General features: G+C 42.1%; 1 protein-coding gene across 4 annotated transcripts in view; it reads left to right on the top strand.

Moving 5' to 3' along the window:
• LOC110445395 (UPF0577 protein KIAA1324-like homolog) overlaps nt 1–18,477 on the top strand; it is a 40,621-nt gene that overhangs the window by 4,358 nt on the left and 17,786 nt on the right. For 3 of the 4 annotated variants that reach the window (XM_021489984.1, XM_021489983.1, XM_021489985.1), the window contains exons 2-14: nt 2,481–2,604; nt 9,234–9,426; nt 10,815–10,962; nt 11,489–11,578; nt 13,108–13,219; nt 13,585–13,737; nt 14,251–14,339; nt 15,392–15,674; nt 15,794–16,002; nt 16,496–16,560; nt 17,043–17,249; nt 17,686–17,904; nt 18,061–18,196. In XM_021489984.1, the coding sequence (XP_021345659.1) occupies nt 2,481–2,604; nt 9,234–9,426; nt 10,815–10,962; nt 11,489–11,578; nt 13,108–13,219; nt 13,585–13,737; nt 14,251–14,339; nt 15,392–15,674; nt 15,794–16,002; nt 16,496–16,560; nt 17,043–17,249; nt 17,686–17,904; nt 18,061–18,196 (2,028 nt within the window). Of the gene's footprint in view, nt 1–2,480; nt 2,605–6,699; nt 6,709–9,233; nt 9,427–10,814; nt 10,963–11,488; nt 11,579–13,107; nt 13,220–13,584; nt 13,738–14,250; nt 14,340–15,391; nt 15,675–15,793; nt 16,003–16,495; nt 16,561–17,042; nt 17,250–17,685; nt 17,905–18,060; nt 18,197–18,477 lie in introns of those variants that run through there. The other variant, XM_021489986.1, reaches the window with a different exon arrangement.

Below are 18,477 nucleotides of genomic sequence, written 5' to 3'. Positions count from 1 at the left end.
TAATAGTGTAAAATAAATGGATAAAGAGTGGAATGCTTTTATGAAATAGGGTCTGGGAGGGGATTGTCAAGTTTGCTAAAGCATGAGAATCAAAACTAAAATTACTTGTTGTTTTTTTACTGTACATGTATGTATTTTCAGATAGAAACCTTTTGTAGGTAAAAAATCTCATTCTCAATAATATACTGAACTGAAAGGCAAATAACAATTCAATACATGTACATTTACTGATAATGAGTTCTTCCCTTGCTGTAATATAGGATTAGCAATTGTATCAAGTCGATTCAGGAAGAAGCATACAATACATGCTTCTTGGCCTTAAATATTACCACAGGTAAAATATGGTAACTGATCAATAATGAGTCCCCGTGTGTTACATTATACAGGTGTACACGTACCTGTTATGACCGCGGCAGGATGATCAGCTGATCATATATACATTAACCAGGTGTACCTTTCTCTCTATCTTGATGATCATTTCTAAGGCTATATGTTCTAATTTCATATCCCTTAGGCACGTTTGTAAATTGAATCAATGTGGGTGTTTTTTTGTGTAGCAGACTACATGTATATAGATACACCGTTGACTGTATACATTACACGAAATACTGGGAAGCAAAGTTTACGGTTTATATATAAGTTAAATTGAATTTTTCAGAATAAACAACTTTGACATAGCGCCCTATCTAGCTAACATAAGCGACTCTAAAGCACTTTACAAAACATAGATATACAATTAAAACAATTAGCATATTTTAGGGATTTTATCCAAATTTAGCCTGCTGTGTCCTTTGTCAAAGGGGACTAAATATTGTATAAACGGAGGATGTTTCCCCCCTGTATGCAGAGGGGTGGGGCTCAAAATTGGAATTTGAGGTTTATCTTCAAATTTGGCCTGAAACATCTGTGGGCAAAGGGAACTTAATTTTGTGTAAACAGAGGGTGTGGCCCCTCTGGGTGCAGCGTTGCGGGGACCAATAAGCGAATTTGAGGTTTTGTTCCTTAAAATCCTCCTTCTGTACCATTGAAAGGATTTTTAGCTCGCCTGTTCGAAGAACAGAGAGCTATAGCAATACCGTCGGCGTTAGCGTGAAAATTTTCAAGTTTTACCTGCAAGTTATTAAGAAGGTTGGCATTCATTAATTAAATATGTGTACTAGGATGCTGATATTTGGCATGGATGTTCCTTTGGGCTATACTTTTGACTTTTGACATAGTAAAGGCACAACTAAATTTATTTTTTTTGACAAGTTTTGATCTTAACATTAAAAGCATATCAGCACCACAAACAGTATTTTATTTCTTATGTTTTTATGGCTCCTATGGGGTATATAATTAGTTTAGTGAATTGAAAATTAAAATATAAGAATATTAATTGTGGTTCTTATATACCACTTTATCACTACCTAGGTCGTAGGTCGTCTCAAAGCGGTTCACAAATTATTATCCCTAGTTAAAAGGCCTTTGCAACCAGCCAATATCTTTCTCAACTACCTGGGGAGCATACAGCCAGTGCTGCCATTTCAGTGCCCACATCTAGCTCTTCAATTCCCGCACTGCTCAACCACATACTCATTTACAGCTGAGTAGCTATAGATTTGAACAAGCGGAGTCAAGTATCTTGCTCAAAGATATAAAACAGTGCCGTGTCTATATAATATATATATAATCCATATTATAATTACATTGTATGTAAATTTAATTTCCCAGTTTATGTCCTTTTTTTGACAATACATATAAATATGTATAGGCTGGTGAAAAACATATTTAATGTTATAAGGTAATCACCATAAATATCTCCCAAGGAGCTAAAAATGGCTTAAAGGGGGACATTTGTTAGCTTGATAAAATATGATAGAAAAAATAACAACTTCAGTCAGTTGTTATCACCAAAGGACATTATCAACACTTCAGTGTGGATGGAGCTTTGAAAATAAAAGTGTTCATCGATATCTGCTTCATGCTTCACAAGAAGTCGTTATCACCAGTCATTAATCTCTCTGCTTTAACGTGTAAGTACTATTAATCATTGATCCGGCCTGGTCCGTTCTGGGAAGGAGTCTTAATTTTTATTGTTTCAATTCTTCCCAAAAAAGGGGGAGGGGCGTTTATAGGGGGGGGGGATGCTAATTATGGGGAATACAATGATCAGTTTTGGTTTGAATAATTAATTTATGGCCAACATGGTAAACAGCAACATGTACTGAAGAAGCTACAGATGAAGATTTTAATAAGCACAGTGTTCTTCCTTTACATATTGTACCTCTGAATGGGATGTACACAACTATCAAGTGTATATGTATACTTGTAGGTAAAAATCCAACATTTAATAAAAGCCATATACCTACAAGTGACTGAAGTTTGGGAGCACTCATGATGTTAGCTTGTGTAATCTCATAGTTAATTTGAATTATAAAAAAAAGTATCATTCAAAAATGAACTATTTGCATTTCTAAAATAAAGTATTTGTGATTTTGTAGAATGACTTCCACTACGAGTTCACTGGGTGTGACAGTAATGGTGGACGGTGGCGTGTGTCTGTCCCAGAACCAGACAAGTGTGAAGGTGGGGCTCCACCACCTCCTGTCAGGGGCAAAGACTGCAGTAAGTACCCACATCACAGTCGGGGGGCAAAGACTGCAATTAGTACCCACATCACAGTCAGGGGGCAAAGACTGCAGTAATTACCCTCAACACAGTCAGGGGGCAAAGACTGCAGTAAGTACCCACATCACAGTCAGGGGACAAAGACTGCAGTAAGTACCCACATCACAGTCAGGGGTCAAAGACTGCAGTAAGTACCCACATCACAGTCAGGGGGCAAAGACTGCAGTAAGTACCCACATCACAGTCAGGGGGCAAAGACTGCAGTAAGTACCCACATCACAGTCAGGGGGCAAAGACTGCAGTAAGTACCCACATCACAGTCAGGGGGCAAAGACTGCAGTAAGTACCCACATCACAGTCAGGGGGCAAAGACTGCAGTAAGTACCCACATCACAGTCAGGGGGCAAAGACTGCAGTAAGTACCCACATCACAGTCAGGGGGCAAAGACTGCAGTAAGTACCCACATCACAGTCAGGGGGCAAAGACTGCAGTAAGTACCCACATCACAGTCAGGGGGCAAAGACTGCAGTAAGTACCCACATCACAGTCAGGGGGCAAAGACTGCAGTAAGTACCCACATCACAGTCAGGGGGCAAAGACTGCAGTAAGTACCCACATCACAGTCAGGGGGCAAAGACTGCAGTAAGTACCCACATCACAGTCAGGGGGCAAAGACTGCAGTAAGTACCCACATCACAGTCAGGGGGCAAAGACTGCAGTAAGTACCCACATCACAGTCAGGGGGCAAAGACTGCAGTAAGTACCCACATCACAGTCAGGGGGCAAAGACTGCAGTAAGTACCCACATCACAGTCAGGGGGCAAAGACTGCAGTAAGTACCCACATCACAGTCAGGGGGCAAAGACTGCAGTAAGTACCCACATCACAGTCAGGGGGCAAAGACTGCAGTAAGTACCCACATCACAGTCAGGGGGCAAAGACTGCAGTAAGTACCCACATCACAGTCAGGGGGCAAAGACTGCAGTAAGTACCCACATCACAGTCAGGGGGCAAAGACTGCAGTAAGTACCCACATCACAGTCAGGGGGCAAAGACTGCAGTAAGTACCCACATCACAGTCAGGGGGCAAAGACTGCAGTAAGTACCCACATCACAGTCAGGGGGCAAAGACTGCAGTAAGTACCCACATCACAGTCAGGGGGCAAAGACTGCAGTAAGTACCCACATCACAGTCAGGGGGCAAAGACTGCAGTAAGTACCCACATCACAGTCAGGGGGCAAAGACTGCAGTAAGTACCCACATCACAGTCAGGGGGCAAAGACTGCAGTAAGTACCCACATCACAGTCAGGGGGCAAAGACTGCAGTAAGTACCCACATCACAGTCAGGGGGCAAAGACTGCAGTAAGTACCCACATCACAGTCAGGGGGCAAAGACTGCAGTAAGTACCCACATCACAGTCAGGGGGCAAAGACTGCAGTAAGTACCCACATCACAGTCAGGGGGCAAAGACTGCAGTAAGTACCCACATCACAGTCAGGGGGCAAAGACTGCAGTAAGTACCCACATCACAGTCAGGGGGCAAAGACTGCAGTAAGTACCCACATCACAGTCAGGGGGCAAAGACTGCAGTAAGTACCCACATCACAGTCAGGGGGCAAAGACTGCAGTAAGTACCCACATCACAGTCAGGGGGCAAAGACTGCAGTAAGTACCCACATCACAGTCAGGGGGCAAAGACTGCAGTAAGTACCCACATCACAGTCAGGGGGCAAAGACTGCAGTAAGTACCCACATCACAGTCAGGGGGCAAAGACTGCAGTAAGTACCCACATCACAGTCAGGGGGCAAAGACTGCAGTAAGTACCCACATCACAGTCAGGGGGCAAAGACTGCAGTAAGTACCCACATCACAGTCAGGGGGCAAAGACTGCAGTAAGTACCCACATCACAGTCAGGGGGCAAAGACTGCAGTAAGTACCCACATCACAGTCAGGGGGCAAAGACTGCAGTAAGTACCCACATCACAGTCAGGGGGCAAAGACTGCAGTAAGTACCCACATCACAGTCAGGGGGCAAAGACTGCAGTAAGTACCCACATCACAGTCAGGGGGCAAAGACTGCAGTAAGTACCCACATCACAGTCAGGGGGCAAAGACTGCAGTAAGTACCCACATCACAGTCAGGGGGCAAAGACTGCAGTAAGTACCCACATCACAGTCAGGGGGCAAAGACTGCAGTAAGTACCCACATCACAGTCAGGGGGCAAAGACTGCAGTAAGTACCCACATCACAGTCAGGGGGCAAAGACTGCAGTAAGTACCCACATCACAGTCAGGGGGCAAAGACTGCAGTAAGTACCCACATCACAGTCAGGGGGCAAAGACTGCAGTAAGTACCCACATCACAGTCAGGGGGCAAAGACTGCAGTAAGTACCCACATCACAGTCAGGGGGCAAAGACTGCAGTAAGTACCCACATCACAGTCAGGGGGCAAAGACTGCAGTAAGTACCCACATCACAGTCAGGGGGCAAAGACTGCAGTAAGTACCCACATCACAGTCAGGGGGCAAAGACTGCAGTAAGTACCCACATCACAGTCAGGGGGCAAAGACTGCAGTAAGTACCCACATCACAGTCAGGGGGCAAAGACTGCAGTAAGTACCCACATCACAGTCAGGGGGCAAAGACTGCAGTAAGTACCCACATCACAGTCAGGGGGCAAAGACTGCAGTAAGTACCCACATCACAGTCAGGGGGCAAAGACTGCAGTAAGTACCCACATCACAGTCAGGGGGCAAAGACTGCAGTAAGTACCCACATCACAGTCAGGGGGCAAAGACTGCAGTAAGTACCCACATCACAGTCAGGGGGCAAAGACTGCAGTAAGTACCCACATCACAGTCAGGGGGCAAAGACTGCAGTAAGTACCCACATCACAGTCAGGGGGCAAAGACTGCAGTAAGTACCCACATCACAGTCAGGGGGCAAAGACTGCAGTAAGTACCCACATCACAGTCAGGGGGCAAAGACTGCAGTAAGTACCCACATCACAGTCAGGGGGCAAAGACTGCAGTAAGTACCCACATCACAGTCAGGGGGCAAAGACTGCAGTAAGTACCCACATCACAGTCAGGGGGCAAAGACTGCAGTAAGTACCCACATCACAGTCAGGGGGCAAAGACTGCAGTAAGTACCCACATCACAGTCAGGGGGCAAAGACTGCAGTAAGTACCCACATCACAGTCAGGGGGCAAAGACTGCAGTAAGTACCCACATCACAGTCAGGGGGCAAAGACTGCAGTAAGTACCCACATCACAGTCAGGGGGCAAAGACTGCAGTAAGTACCCACATCACAGTCAGGGGGCAAAGACTGCAGTAAGTACCCACATCACAGTCAGGGGGCAAAGACTGCAGTAAGTACCCACATCACAGTCAGGGGGCAAAGACTGCAGTAAGTACCCACATCACAGTCAGGGGGCAAAGACTGCAGTAAGTACCCACATCACAGTCAGGGGGCAAAGACTGCAGTAAGTACCCACATCACAGTCAGGGGGCAAAGACTGCAGTAAGTACCCACATCACAGTCAGGGGGCAAAGACTGCAGTAAGTACCCACATCACAGTCAGGGGGCAAAGACTGCAGTAAGTACCCACATCACAGTCAGGGGGCAAAGACTGCAGTAAGTACCCACATCACAGTCAGGGGGCAAAGACTGCAGTAAGTACCCACATCACAGTCAGGGGGCAAAGACTGCAGTAAGTACCCACATCACAGTCAGGGGGCAAAGACTGCAGTAAGTACCCACATCACAGTCAGGGGGCAAAGACTGCAGTAAGTACCCACATCACAGTCAGGGGGCAAAGACTGCAGTAAGTACCCACATCACAGTCAGGGGGCAAAGACTGCAGTAAGTACCCACATCACAGTCAGGGGGCAAAGACTGCAGTAAGTACCCACATCACAGTCAGGGGGCAAAGACTGCAGTAAGTACCCACATCACAGTCAGGGGGCAAAGACTGCAGTAAGTACCCACATCACAGTCAGGGGGCAAAGACTGCAGTAAGTACCCACATCACAGTCAGGGGGCAAAGACTGCAGTAAGTACCCACATCACAGTCAGGGGGCAAAGACTGCAGTAAGTACCCACATCACAGTCAGGGGGCAAAGACTGCAGTAAGTACCCACATCACAGTCAGGGGGCAAAGACTGCAGTAAGTACCCACATCACAGTCAGGGGGCAAAGACTGCAGTAAGTACCCACATCACAGTCAGGGGGCAAAGACTGCAGTAAGTACCCACATCACAGTCAGGGGGCAAAGACTGCAGTAAGTACCCACATCACAGTCAGGGGGCAAAGACTGCAGTAAGTACCCACATCACAGTCAGGGGGCAAAGACTGCAGTAAGTACCCACATCACAGTCAGGGGGCAAAGACTGCAGTAAGTACCCACATCACAGTCAGGGGGCAAAGACTGCAGTAAGTACCCACATCACAGTCAGGGGGCAAAGACTGCAGTAAGTACCCACATCACAGTCAGGGGGCAAAGACTGCAGTAAGTACCCACATCACAGTCAGGGGGCAAAGACTGCAGTAAGTACCCACATCACAGTCAGGGGGCAAAGACTGCAGTAAGTACCCACATCACAGTCAGGGGGCAAAGACTGCAGTAAGTACCCACATCACAGTCAGGGGGCAAAGACTGCAGTAAGTACCCACATCACAGTCAGGGGACAAAGACTGCAGTAAGTACCCACATCACAGTCAGGGGTCAAAGACTGCAGTAAGTACCCACATCACAGTCAGGGGACAAATACTGCAGTAAGTATCCACATTACAGTCAGGGGACAAAGACTGCAGTAAGTACCCACATCACAGTCAGGGGGCAAAGACTGCGGTAAGTACCCACATCACAGTCAGGGGGTAAAGACTGCAGTAAGTACCCACATCACAGTCAGGGGGCAAAGACTGCAGTAAGTACCCACATCACAGTCAGGGGGCAAAGATACTCCCATAACATGAGAGGCCGCTGGTCGGCCTTTTTTCAATCGGATATGATTTTGCCGACTGCGACCTTTCATTTCTGAAGCACTAATTCTTTGATGCAGTTTCCGCCCGAAATTCGGGCGGGACAAAATAGGCTTGAAAAACTCACATAAGTGGTTAACAGTTCATGACAACGATGTCTACTCACGGTTTATATAATATAGATCTCATATATATGTCACAGACACAAATGTATAGTATATTACAGAATAGAACACTCAAAATACATGTCCATGTCGTTGTAGCACATCTCTGACCGACATTTTAAAACATGGCTTCTGGATTAATACAAAATATCAGGGGGGATTTCAAACGGAACGAAATAATACGGAGTTTGTTTGTATTCCGCTTGTTAAACCTAACATGTAATCCATTTTTGTATTAACCGGAAAAATCATGGCAAATGCTGTCTGCTTCGCTTCGAATGAGGAAAAACTCATCATTTATGTCTTTGACATGAAATTTTTCTCATATAATCATGGATTTATGGAAAGGAATATTTATTGGACCCCTTTGACCATTTAAATGTATGAAAACACGATATACTCTTTCTTAATCCGAACTTTGAAAGTAATTACACTCAAGACAGTCAGGGGGCAAAGACTGCAGTAAGTACCCACATTGTAGTCAGGGGACAAAGACTGCAGTAAGTTCCCACATCACAGTCAGGGGGAAAAGACTGCAGTAAGTACCCACATCACAGGCAGGGGAAAAAAGAATGCAGTAAGTACCCACATCACAGTCAGGGGGCAAAGACTGTAGTAAGTACTCACATCACAGTCAAGGGGCAAAGACTGCAGTAAGTACCCACATTACCGTCAGGGGACAAAGACTGCAGTAAGTACCCACATCACAGTCAGGGGAAAAAAGAATGCAGTAAGTACCCACATCACAGTCAGGGGACAAAGACTGCAGTAAGTACCCACATCACAATCAGGGGGCAAATACTGCAGTAAGTACCCACATCACTCCAGATACTTATCAGTTTGGGACAAGAACTGTTTGTTAGTACATTATTAGGGAAGGGAAATGTAGTAAGCACCTAGCTAAAACCCTGTCAAGGGGACAACTGTAATAAAATAAAGACCCACAACTCTGTTAGAGGTACTTCACATGTACCAATTGCAACAAACCTTTCAGAGGAGATAACTTGTCAAGGACCTAGCTACAACCTTATCAGGGGAGCCCAGTGTCCGTCCGTCTGTCTGTCCGTCAACTTTTCCTTTAAAATGCTACTTGTCCTGAACTTTTTTGACTAAATTTTGTATGGAGCATCATTTGGCCAAGGGGACTCAATTTTGTAATCTTTAAAATCTTTCTTCTTCGAGACTTTTCCATTGGAGGGATTTTATGTAATAAGAATAATTTCCAATGGTTGCTTTATTATCCAGGTGATCGCTACAGGTCCTCTGAACCTCTTGTTGTAAACTACTAACAATCCCTTATACTCAGCCAGGGAACAAAATTGTAGTAAGTACAAACAACCCATTATACCCAGTCAGGGGACTTAACTGAAGTAAGTACCCACATCCCTGTCAGGGGGAGAACTTTTGTAAGTACCTACAAACCTGTGAGGGGAAATAACTATATTTATTTTATGTTTAATCTTCCTTCAGAATTTACCTGTGATGCTGGCCAGTTCCTGAACATGACAGACCAAGTATGTAATCCCTGCCCCCCAGGCACTTACTCCCTTGGGGGTGGAGCTCGCTTTGATGAATGGGACAAGATACCCCAAGGCTTCACTGCAGATGTAGACAATTTCCTCGACTCAATTGTACCAGGAAAGGACCACATCAACTGTACGGAGTAAGTAACACCCTGTCTCATACATGTAGTCATGTTTTATCAGTTTCCTTGAATCGATTGTACCAGGAAAGGACCACATCAACTGTACACAGTAAGTAACACCCTATCTCATACATGTAGGTAGGTTTTTTCAGTTTCCTTGACTCGATTGTACCAGGAAAGGACCAAATCAACTGTACACAGTATGTAACACTCTGTCTCATACATGTTGGTAGGTTTTATCAGTTTCCTTGAATCGATTGTACCAGGAAAGAACCACATCAACTGTACGGAGTAAGTAACACTCTGTCTCATACATGTTGGTAGGTTTTATCGGTTTCCTTGAATCGATTGTACCAGGAAAGAACCACATCAACTGTACGGAGTAAGTAACACCCTGTCTCATACATGTAGGTAGGTTTTATCGGTTTCCTTGAACCGATTGTACCAGGAAAGGACCACATCAACTGTACGGAGTAAGTAACACCCTGTCTCTTACATGTAGGTAGGTTTTATCGGTTTCCTTGAACCGATTGTACCAGGAAAGGACCACGTCAACTGTACGGAGTAAGTAACACTCTGTCTCATACATGTTGGTAGGGTTTATCGGTTTCCTTGAATCGATTGTACCAGGAAAGAACCACATCAACTGTACGGAGTAAGTAACACCCTGTCTCATACACGTAGGTAGGTTTTATCGGTTTCCTTGAACCGATTGTACCCGGAAAGGACCACATCAACTGTACGGAGTAAGTAACCCTCTGGCTCATACATGTAGGTAGGTTTTATCAGTTTCCTAGACTCAGTTGTACCAGGAAAGGACCACATCAACTGTACGGAGTAAGTAACCCCCTGTCTCATACATGTAGGTAGGTTTTATCGGTTTCCTTGACCCGATTGTACCAGGAAAGCACCACATCAACTGTAAAGAGTAGGTAACACCCTGTCTCATACATGTAGGTAGGGTTTATCAGTTTCCTAGACTCGATTGTACCAGGAAAGAACCACATCAACTGTACGGAGTAAGTAACACCCTGTCTCTTACATGTAGGTAGGTTTTATCGGTTTCCTTGAACCGATTGTACCAGGAAAGGACCACATCAACTGTACACAGTATGTAACACCCCGTCTCATACATGTAGGTAGGTTTTATCGGTTTCCTTGACTCGATTGTACCAGGAGAGCACCACATCAACTGTACACAGTATGTAACACCCTGTCTCATACATGTAGGTAGGTTTTATCGGTTTCCTTGACTCGATTGTACCAGGAAAGCACCACATCAACTGTACACAGTATGTAACACTCTGTCTCATACATGTAGGTAGGTAGGTTTTATCAGTCAACGTATATGAAGTAGTGAAACGATAAACATTTAAGTTTTCCTAATTATTTGTTTGATGTTACAGCACAGAGTGGAAACCTAAAGGAGAGTTTATAGCCTCTTACCCAGGTCCGTGTTCATCCAACCTGGTGTACTCTGTGACCCTGGTCCAGCCAGGATCTGTGACCTTTGAGTACCAGTACACAGATTCAGCGTCCATGTTCCAGTTCAAGGTGATTATAATAAGCTGTTTCCATTTTCTGACTGAAAAACTTTTTGACCAATTCGATCAGCCTTTTTCATTCTTTGGAACTTTGTGACCAATTTGATGAGCTGTTTCTATTCTTTGTCAGCTTACTGACCACTTTGATGAGCTGTTTCCATTCTTTGTCAGCTTACTGACCACTTTTATTAGGTGTTTCTATTCTTTGTCAGCATCAGGTTATTTGATACCAGTAGTTCCAATCTGTATTAATTAACCACATTGTCTAGACATGTGATTAGAAAACATGTAGTCTGGTATGTATGTACTTATTCACAAATAATTACACACACTTAAAGATACAAAATAGTTATCTTTAGATTTGAAAGATGAATGTAATCTAAGAATATTTGATAACTGTAGGTTTTCTTATAGAGTAATATATTATTTGTTTAATTTCTGGCGTATGTTCTATTATTAATTAACATGTTACATGGACTCCCTCATATTTTATTGACATTTGATGTATATATATATATTGTTGACATTGTTTACAGGTACAGAACGACCAGTGTCAGTCTGTAGCTGACCAGGAAGCAAGCAGCTGGCCTGGACCAACTAAAGAGGGCGAGTTCAAACAAATAAATGTACGTAGCCGACAAGTGACTTTAGTACTGTTGCCCTACCCTAGACCCATCCAGGGATACTGTTGCCCTACCCTAGACCCATCCAGGGATACTGTTGCCCAACCTTAGACCCATCTAGGGATACTGTTGCCCTACCCTAGACCCATCCAGGGATACTGTTGCCCTACCATAGCCCCATCTAGGGATACTGTTGCCCTACCCTAAACCCATCCAGGGATACTGTTGCCCTACCACTAGACCCATCCAGGGATACTGTTGCCCTACCCTAGACCCATCTAGGGATACTGTTGCCCTACCCTAGTCCCATCTAGGGATACTGTTGCCCTAGCCTAGTCCCATCTAGGGATACTCTCGTCCTACCCAAGACCCATCGAGGGATACTGTTGCCCTACCATAGCCCCATATAGGGAGTAGCTAATGCCCTTCCCATAGACCCATCTAGGGATACTGTAAATAGGGATAAAACCTTTAAAATCCTTCTTCTACCACAGGTCTCAGTTTTGTATAATTGGTGGGTCCCTAGGGGCATAGGGATGGGGCTCTGTTTGAATTTTGTTCTCGCTATATCTCAAGTACTGGATGGATCTTTCTGAAATTTCATATGTACTTACAGCACCTACCATCTAGTGCTATATCTTAACTTCATACTAATATTTTAAACATATTCAGGTGAGCAATACAGGCCCTCTGGGCCTCTTGTTCTTACTTAACATATCTAGACTTGTCTACCAATACCATTGCCAATTTTTGTGTCGCCTGCAACGCATATAGGTATTACTTTGTCGGCTTCATCGGTTGCATCGTCCGAAACTAGGTTTCCGTGTGCTAACTTGAGATACCTTGGGTTGGTTGAACTCAAACTTGATACACATATTACATACCAATATAGCTCAGACAAGATCGCTTTTCAGAAGTTAACGTACATATTTGGTGGAGTTATGCCCCTTTTATTGTCAAATAAGGGCATTCATTGTGTAGTAAATGCAAGAACTTTTTTATTATTTAATCAATTCCTTTCAAATTGTGTACAGTAATGCTAGAAGCAATAATGTTCGACATATATTGCAGGTTTTTCTGTCGAGTTTCAACTTTCCGCGTTTTGGCATATCTGTTTACACGATAACTCAAGTCGAAACACTTTTCTTACTAAAAGCGCTGAGCAGGCGACACATCCACTCGCGTGGAATTGTTGTGGTTTCATTATATAGTAGCTTACTACCCAATTATACATACATCACATGTATGTAGAAAGAAACATGTACAGGAGCAAATGTTTGACCAACACAGGCTTTTCAGTAACTTCCATTTGAACAGACCAAATAACATTTTTATCTTGCCAAGTTAGTAAAAAAAAAGGTATATTACATGATATTTATAAGAAAACAGTTATTAAAACAGATCTGAACCAGTCATTTTGGCCAACTGCCTGTTAATGAAAACTCTGCCAACCTATCTATTCTATGTAACCTCAATTACACCTTGGGCAACATGATTACATGTGTATGGTAGATGCTTTTGTTGAATTGTAGCTGGTTCTGAAAACTGGACTGAATGTGATTATTTGGAGGACCATGGGGCTAAACATTGGAGATACGAAGACAAAATACAAACCTGTTATGATTCGCAAGATCGAGGTGACAGGTAAGTTTTTAATGGAAACTTCAAAGTAAATTAGTTATATTTTTTGTATTGAATTATATTTGTGTTACTGAAATATTATATTCAAATATTTCCTAAATACACATTAAGCGTATATAAATTTCTTTTAACTCATTCACCCCTGAAATTTCATAATGAACTATTCCAACCTTTTAACTGGAAGAGTTTAAGTGTATCTTAAGATGTGAATGAGTTAATAAAACACACTTATACATGTTTTTGATTGATTTGATGATTTCACTGAATTTGTCTCCTTCCCCTTGTAACTTATAGTCTGGGAATTACTGTAACGATATTTATAGCTTGTTTTCCTTGCTCAACAATTAAATCTATTCTCTCTACCCCAGGTGTGGCCTACACGTCAGAGTGTACCAAGTGTCGTGCTGGTACACACAGCTCTAAAGAGGGCGCTCAGTTCTGTACCCCGTGTGATGTCAACACCTTTTCAGAACGTGGTGCAGCCCAATGCAATCCCTGTGATGCTGCAACTCTGTATTCTCGTAAGTTGATGGCTGTGATCAATTCTTGAATCCAGGATTTCAGACTAAATCAATATTGATAAGACAAAGTGAAAACTGCACATGTCAGTATTTTAGATTATAACCTAGAGGTAAAAGTTTGAAAAGATTTTTGAAGGTTCAATCGTAAGGACACAATTCATCTTGATAGGTCTTGACCGGTCGAAATTGGAGCATATTATATTATTTTGCTATTCAACTGTTTGACAACTAGTCCACAGTTTTAATAAAAAATATTTTAAGATTTATTGGTAGTTCAATCAGAATGCTTCACTCAATACAATACAGTGAAGCCCCCACTTACTCAAACACAACCCCCACCTATCCCCTCCCCGCATCTGTCACTTGGTCTCGACCATGTTATTATACATTCTTTGTTAAGCAAGTCAGATAACTCAAACTGCCATTGCTCAAATGCCCTGTGTTCCCCGAAGTCTCCAAGTTGGTATATATTCTGTAGTTTTGTGTCGTAAGATGTGATATACTCTGTTACAGGGAAGGGAGCCAGTAAATGCCTAGCCAGGCCTGTCTGTACAGATAGAGATTACTATGAGACCCAGGCACCATGTAACAGTGAACAGAAGGTAAGAACAGTAGATAAAGTATCCCAGAGTAACAGCAGACAGAAGGTAAGAACAGTAGATAAAGTATCCCAGAGTAACAGCAAACAGAAGATAAAGACAGTAGATAAAGTATCCCAGAGTAACAGAAGACAGAAGGTAAGAATAGTACATAAAGTATCCCAGAGTAACAGCAAACAGAAGATAAAGACAGTAGATAAAGTATCCCAGAGTAACAGCAGACAGAAGATAAAGATAGTAGATAAAATATCCCAGAGTAACAGCAGGCAGAAGGTAAGAATAGTACATAAAGTATCCCAGAGTAACAGCAAACAGAAGATAAAGACAGTAGATAAAGTATCCCAGAGTAACAGCAGACAGAAGATAAAGATAGTAGATAAAGTATCCCAGAGTAACAGCAGACAGAAGGTAAAGTATCCCAGAGTAACAGTGAACAGGAGGTAAGAACAGTAGATAAAGGGTCCCACAGAAACAGCAAACAGAAGGCTTGAACAGTAGGATTCCAAAGTAATAGTAAACAGAGCAGAAGGTAAGAACAGTAGATAAATGATCCTACTGTAATGGTAAACAGAAGGTAAGAACAGTAGATAAATGATCCTACGGTAATGGTAAACAGAAGGTAAAAACAGTAGATAAATGATCCTACTGTAATGGTAAACAGAACAGAAGGTAAGAACATTAGATAAATGATCCTACTGTAATGGTAAACAGAAGGTAAGAACAGTAGATAAATGATCCTACTGTAATGGTAAACAGAACAGAAGGTAAGAATATTAGATAAATGATCCTACTGTAATGGTAAACAGAACAGAAGGTAAGAACATTATATAAATGATCCTACTGTAATGGTAAACAGAAGGTAAAAACAGTAGAAGCCAAAGAATAAACATTGGCTCAAAATTCACCAAACATAAAAGGGAGTATGCTTTACTGGATAAGTACTGGAACTGTAATGTTTTAGCTGTCAGAGCTGGCAAGTTACTGATGTCTCCGATAGTAGGTGATGTTACAAGTGACAGGTTTACTATTACCTAATTGCTTTTTTTTTTTGTCAGACCTACACAGAGTACAAGTGGATCTTGCCGCAGGTATGTCGTGAAAATGATGATGGAGCTGTCAGGCTGCCATCTGAGGGGCCCCCTAGGGACTGTCCACCTTGTAACCCTGGACATGAGTATGTAAATGGGGTCTGCCAGGTGTGTGGGGACAACAAGTACTCCGACGGCTCAGGCTTGTGTAAACTCTGTCCTGCATCTACCTCTCCCACCTACGGCATTGAATACAAATGGTGGAATGAGATGCCTGTCAACATGTCCTCCGAATGTATCACATTCACAGGTAAGAAAAAAACATAACACAAAAATTCTACTTAGAATATTCCTAATTTCTCCGTGTATTTGTCATTTTTGGAATTATTGATATGCGTACAAATAATTTTGGTGTTTTATCATCCATAGAGTCGGAGTGTGAGTCAGAGTCGCGGTGGATGGTAGCAGGGGGCCATGTCCACACTCACTACGGCCGTGGTGATGATGCTTACCTGATACTACTCCTCAAAGTCGGAGGATTCCGTACCAATGGGGCCAGCATGGACGGAGAGATTGCTAGAATCGAGTTTGTGTTTGAGACCAACTGTACCGGAAAATGTGAATTCATCTTCTTGTCGGTAAGATCCTATACACTACTTATATTTAATTACTCTAAATTTTAAGCAAAAAGAACAAATAATAATCTATATTAAAAAGCAGATAAATTACTTAAGATAAATCAGATATTTTATGCATAATCTATTTGGCAATACAAAAAACATAACATGAATGTAGGCAATTTTTCTTCTTCACATTGTATTCCCCAATATCCTAAATATATCCAAAATGGTTTAATCATGCTTAAAAAATTGTTTGTGAGATTGAAACCTCAACTTCAAGAAACCACACTCTGAATTGTGCCTGACCCAGAAGCTGAGTTAAGTTGTAAATATAATATATAATACCACTGTCACACGAGATATTACCTGGATTAGGATGTAAACTGTCACACGAGATATTACCTGGATTATGATGTAAACTGTCACACAAGATATTACCTGGATTAGGATATAAACTGATAAACAAGATTTTACCTGGATTATGTAGTAATATGTTCTCTGGTTTTCACAGGATGATACTGGTCACAGCACCATTATCAATACATGGGAGGGCAATCAACAGAAAACCAAATACAAGTGAGTATTATCAGGATTTATTGACTTCTTTTTTCATTTCTCTAAGTTATGTATATTAGATTTTCTGCAATTTGTGAACCAAACTCTATCATAAACAAATGTGTTTCTCCATAATAAATGTACTACTGCTATAGAGACATTACAGGTACAAAACATTTGTGGAAGCTTATATAATTACTTCATTAAAGATATATTATGTACAACCTTATTATACCTTTATGCAGGAAGACCCACTTTCAAATTAATATTTCAGTAATAAAACATGTGTATTTTAACTCCGCCATGGAAGTCTTCGCCATGGTTCACCAGAAAACATCAGATCACTAGATCTGTCCCTGTTTTATAATACTTCTGGTCTAACATGTTGGTACACGATATAAAATATATGTAACTGTAAAATATTTTAAACTATACTAGAAAAGAATTAATACGTACAATGTTGATGGATTTCTGATTGTTAAATGTGTTCTGTTGGTCCTTAGATATTCTATACACTCTGCCGATCCCATCACGTTCACCTGGGCATTTGAACACTCGGACTGGACAATTGAAGACACAGACCAGACCAGAGAGAAATTTGTGAACGATGTGGCAAAGATCTACAGCATCAAAGTAACCAACACATTACAAGGTGGCGCCTCCGGCTGTCAGAAGTGTCCAAAAGGCCTGGCTCTGAATGGACAGAGCGGGTAAGTCGTAGGATTTATGTGGCTATAGTGAACCTGTATTTTGTCACAATTATAACACCTCGAATGGCAGTAAATTGTCTTCAGTGATTCTATGGTTTTAAATAGATCTATATTTACTATCTGATCTTGTACAAGCACTGTACTGTTTTAATACTGATCTGTTTCTTGAGTGGTAATTTTGCTTTTAAAATACATGTTGTTATGAATTAATTTGATGTAATTCAATATTCTTGATATTAACTGCAGTGTTTTCAAAGGAAGGAATTTGTGAAGTTGAAGAAAAATCTGAACTTTAAGGAAATGTTTATTTAAACTTCATATACAGCTTTCCTATTAAAAAACTTAAGCAAAGGGACGTGTGAAACTGTTTATTCCTTGCTTTCCTGTTTATTTGTTAATTATTGTACTTATTTCATACTGTTCTACAATTGTTCAGCTGTGTACCCTGCCCTGCGGGACACTACATCGACGTCAACGACACATCATGTAAGCCCTGTCCACCAAACACAGTCATTCCTAATGGTTACTCCTGGGGTCCGGAGTCCTGTGTGAAATGTGGGGATGGGCTGCGTGCTGTTGAAGGTCAGCGGTGTGAGACAGACTGTATGTACCGTGACCAGGACGGACGGGAGTACGACTTCTCCTCACTCGCCGGGTATGTCATGTTACAATTCCTTACAATATGATGTGAATATCTCTGTCAGATGATTTTCGTATTTGTTTCCGAGTATTTTTGAACGAGAATGAAAAGTGGTCCTGTTGGGCAGTTTTATTTTATCTTCTCTCATAATCCATGTTGTGTTGTCTCCAGGCCCAAGCTCATCCAGGGTAGCCATCTGTTCACTGGTACAGGGACCCAGTACTACCACGGCTTCAACATCAGTCTGTGTGGCTCCCGGGACACTATGGCCATCTGTCGTAACAATGTCAGCTCATCAGACAGTAAGGTAACAGCCTAACAACACACAGTATATACTAGTATACAAAGAGGTCTGTTGCTTTCTTTAACTGTAATTAAACACTGTAAACATTTATTTATAGAGGTAATCTTATTTTAGCAGTAATCTCATTTTAGCTATTTCCCCGTTTAGATAGTGTTCTAAGTTAGGTTTACGATAAATTGAAGCTCCTTTCTTTTGCATATTTTGTGGGTATGCCAATTCATCAATGTGCTAATCTGAAAACTTGAAAGCATTAAAATTTGATAAAATTTGATAAGGGCTAAAAT

This window comes from Mizuhopecten yessoensis, unplaced genomic scaffold (genome assembly GCF_002113885.1).
Source record: "Mizuhopecten yessoensis strain PY_sf001 unplaced genomic scaffold, ASM211388v2 scaffold2255, whole genome shotgun sequence".
Classification (NCBI taxonomy): Eukaryota; Metazoa; Mollusca; class Bivalvia; order Pectinida; family Pectinidae; genus Mizuhopecten; species Mizuhopecten yessoensis.
Note: the sequence above shows the minus strand (reverse complement) of the source record. Positions and strands in the feature narration are given on the sequence as shown.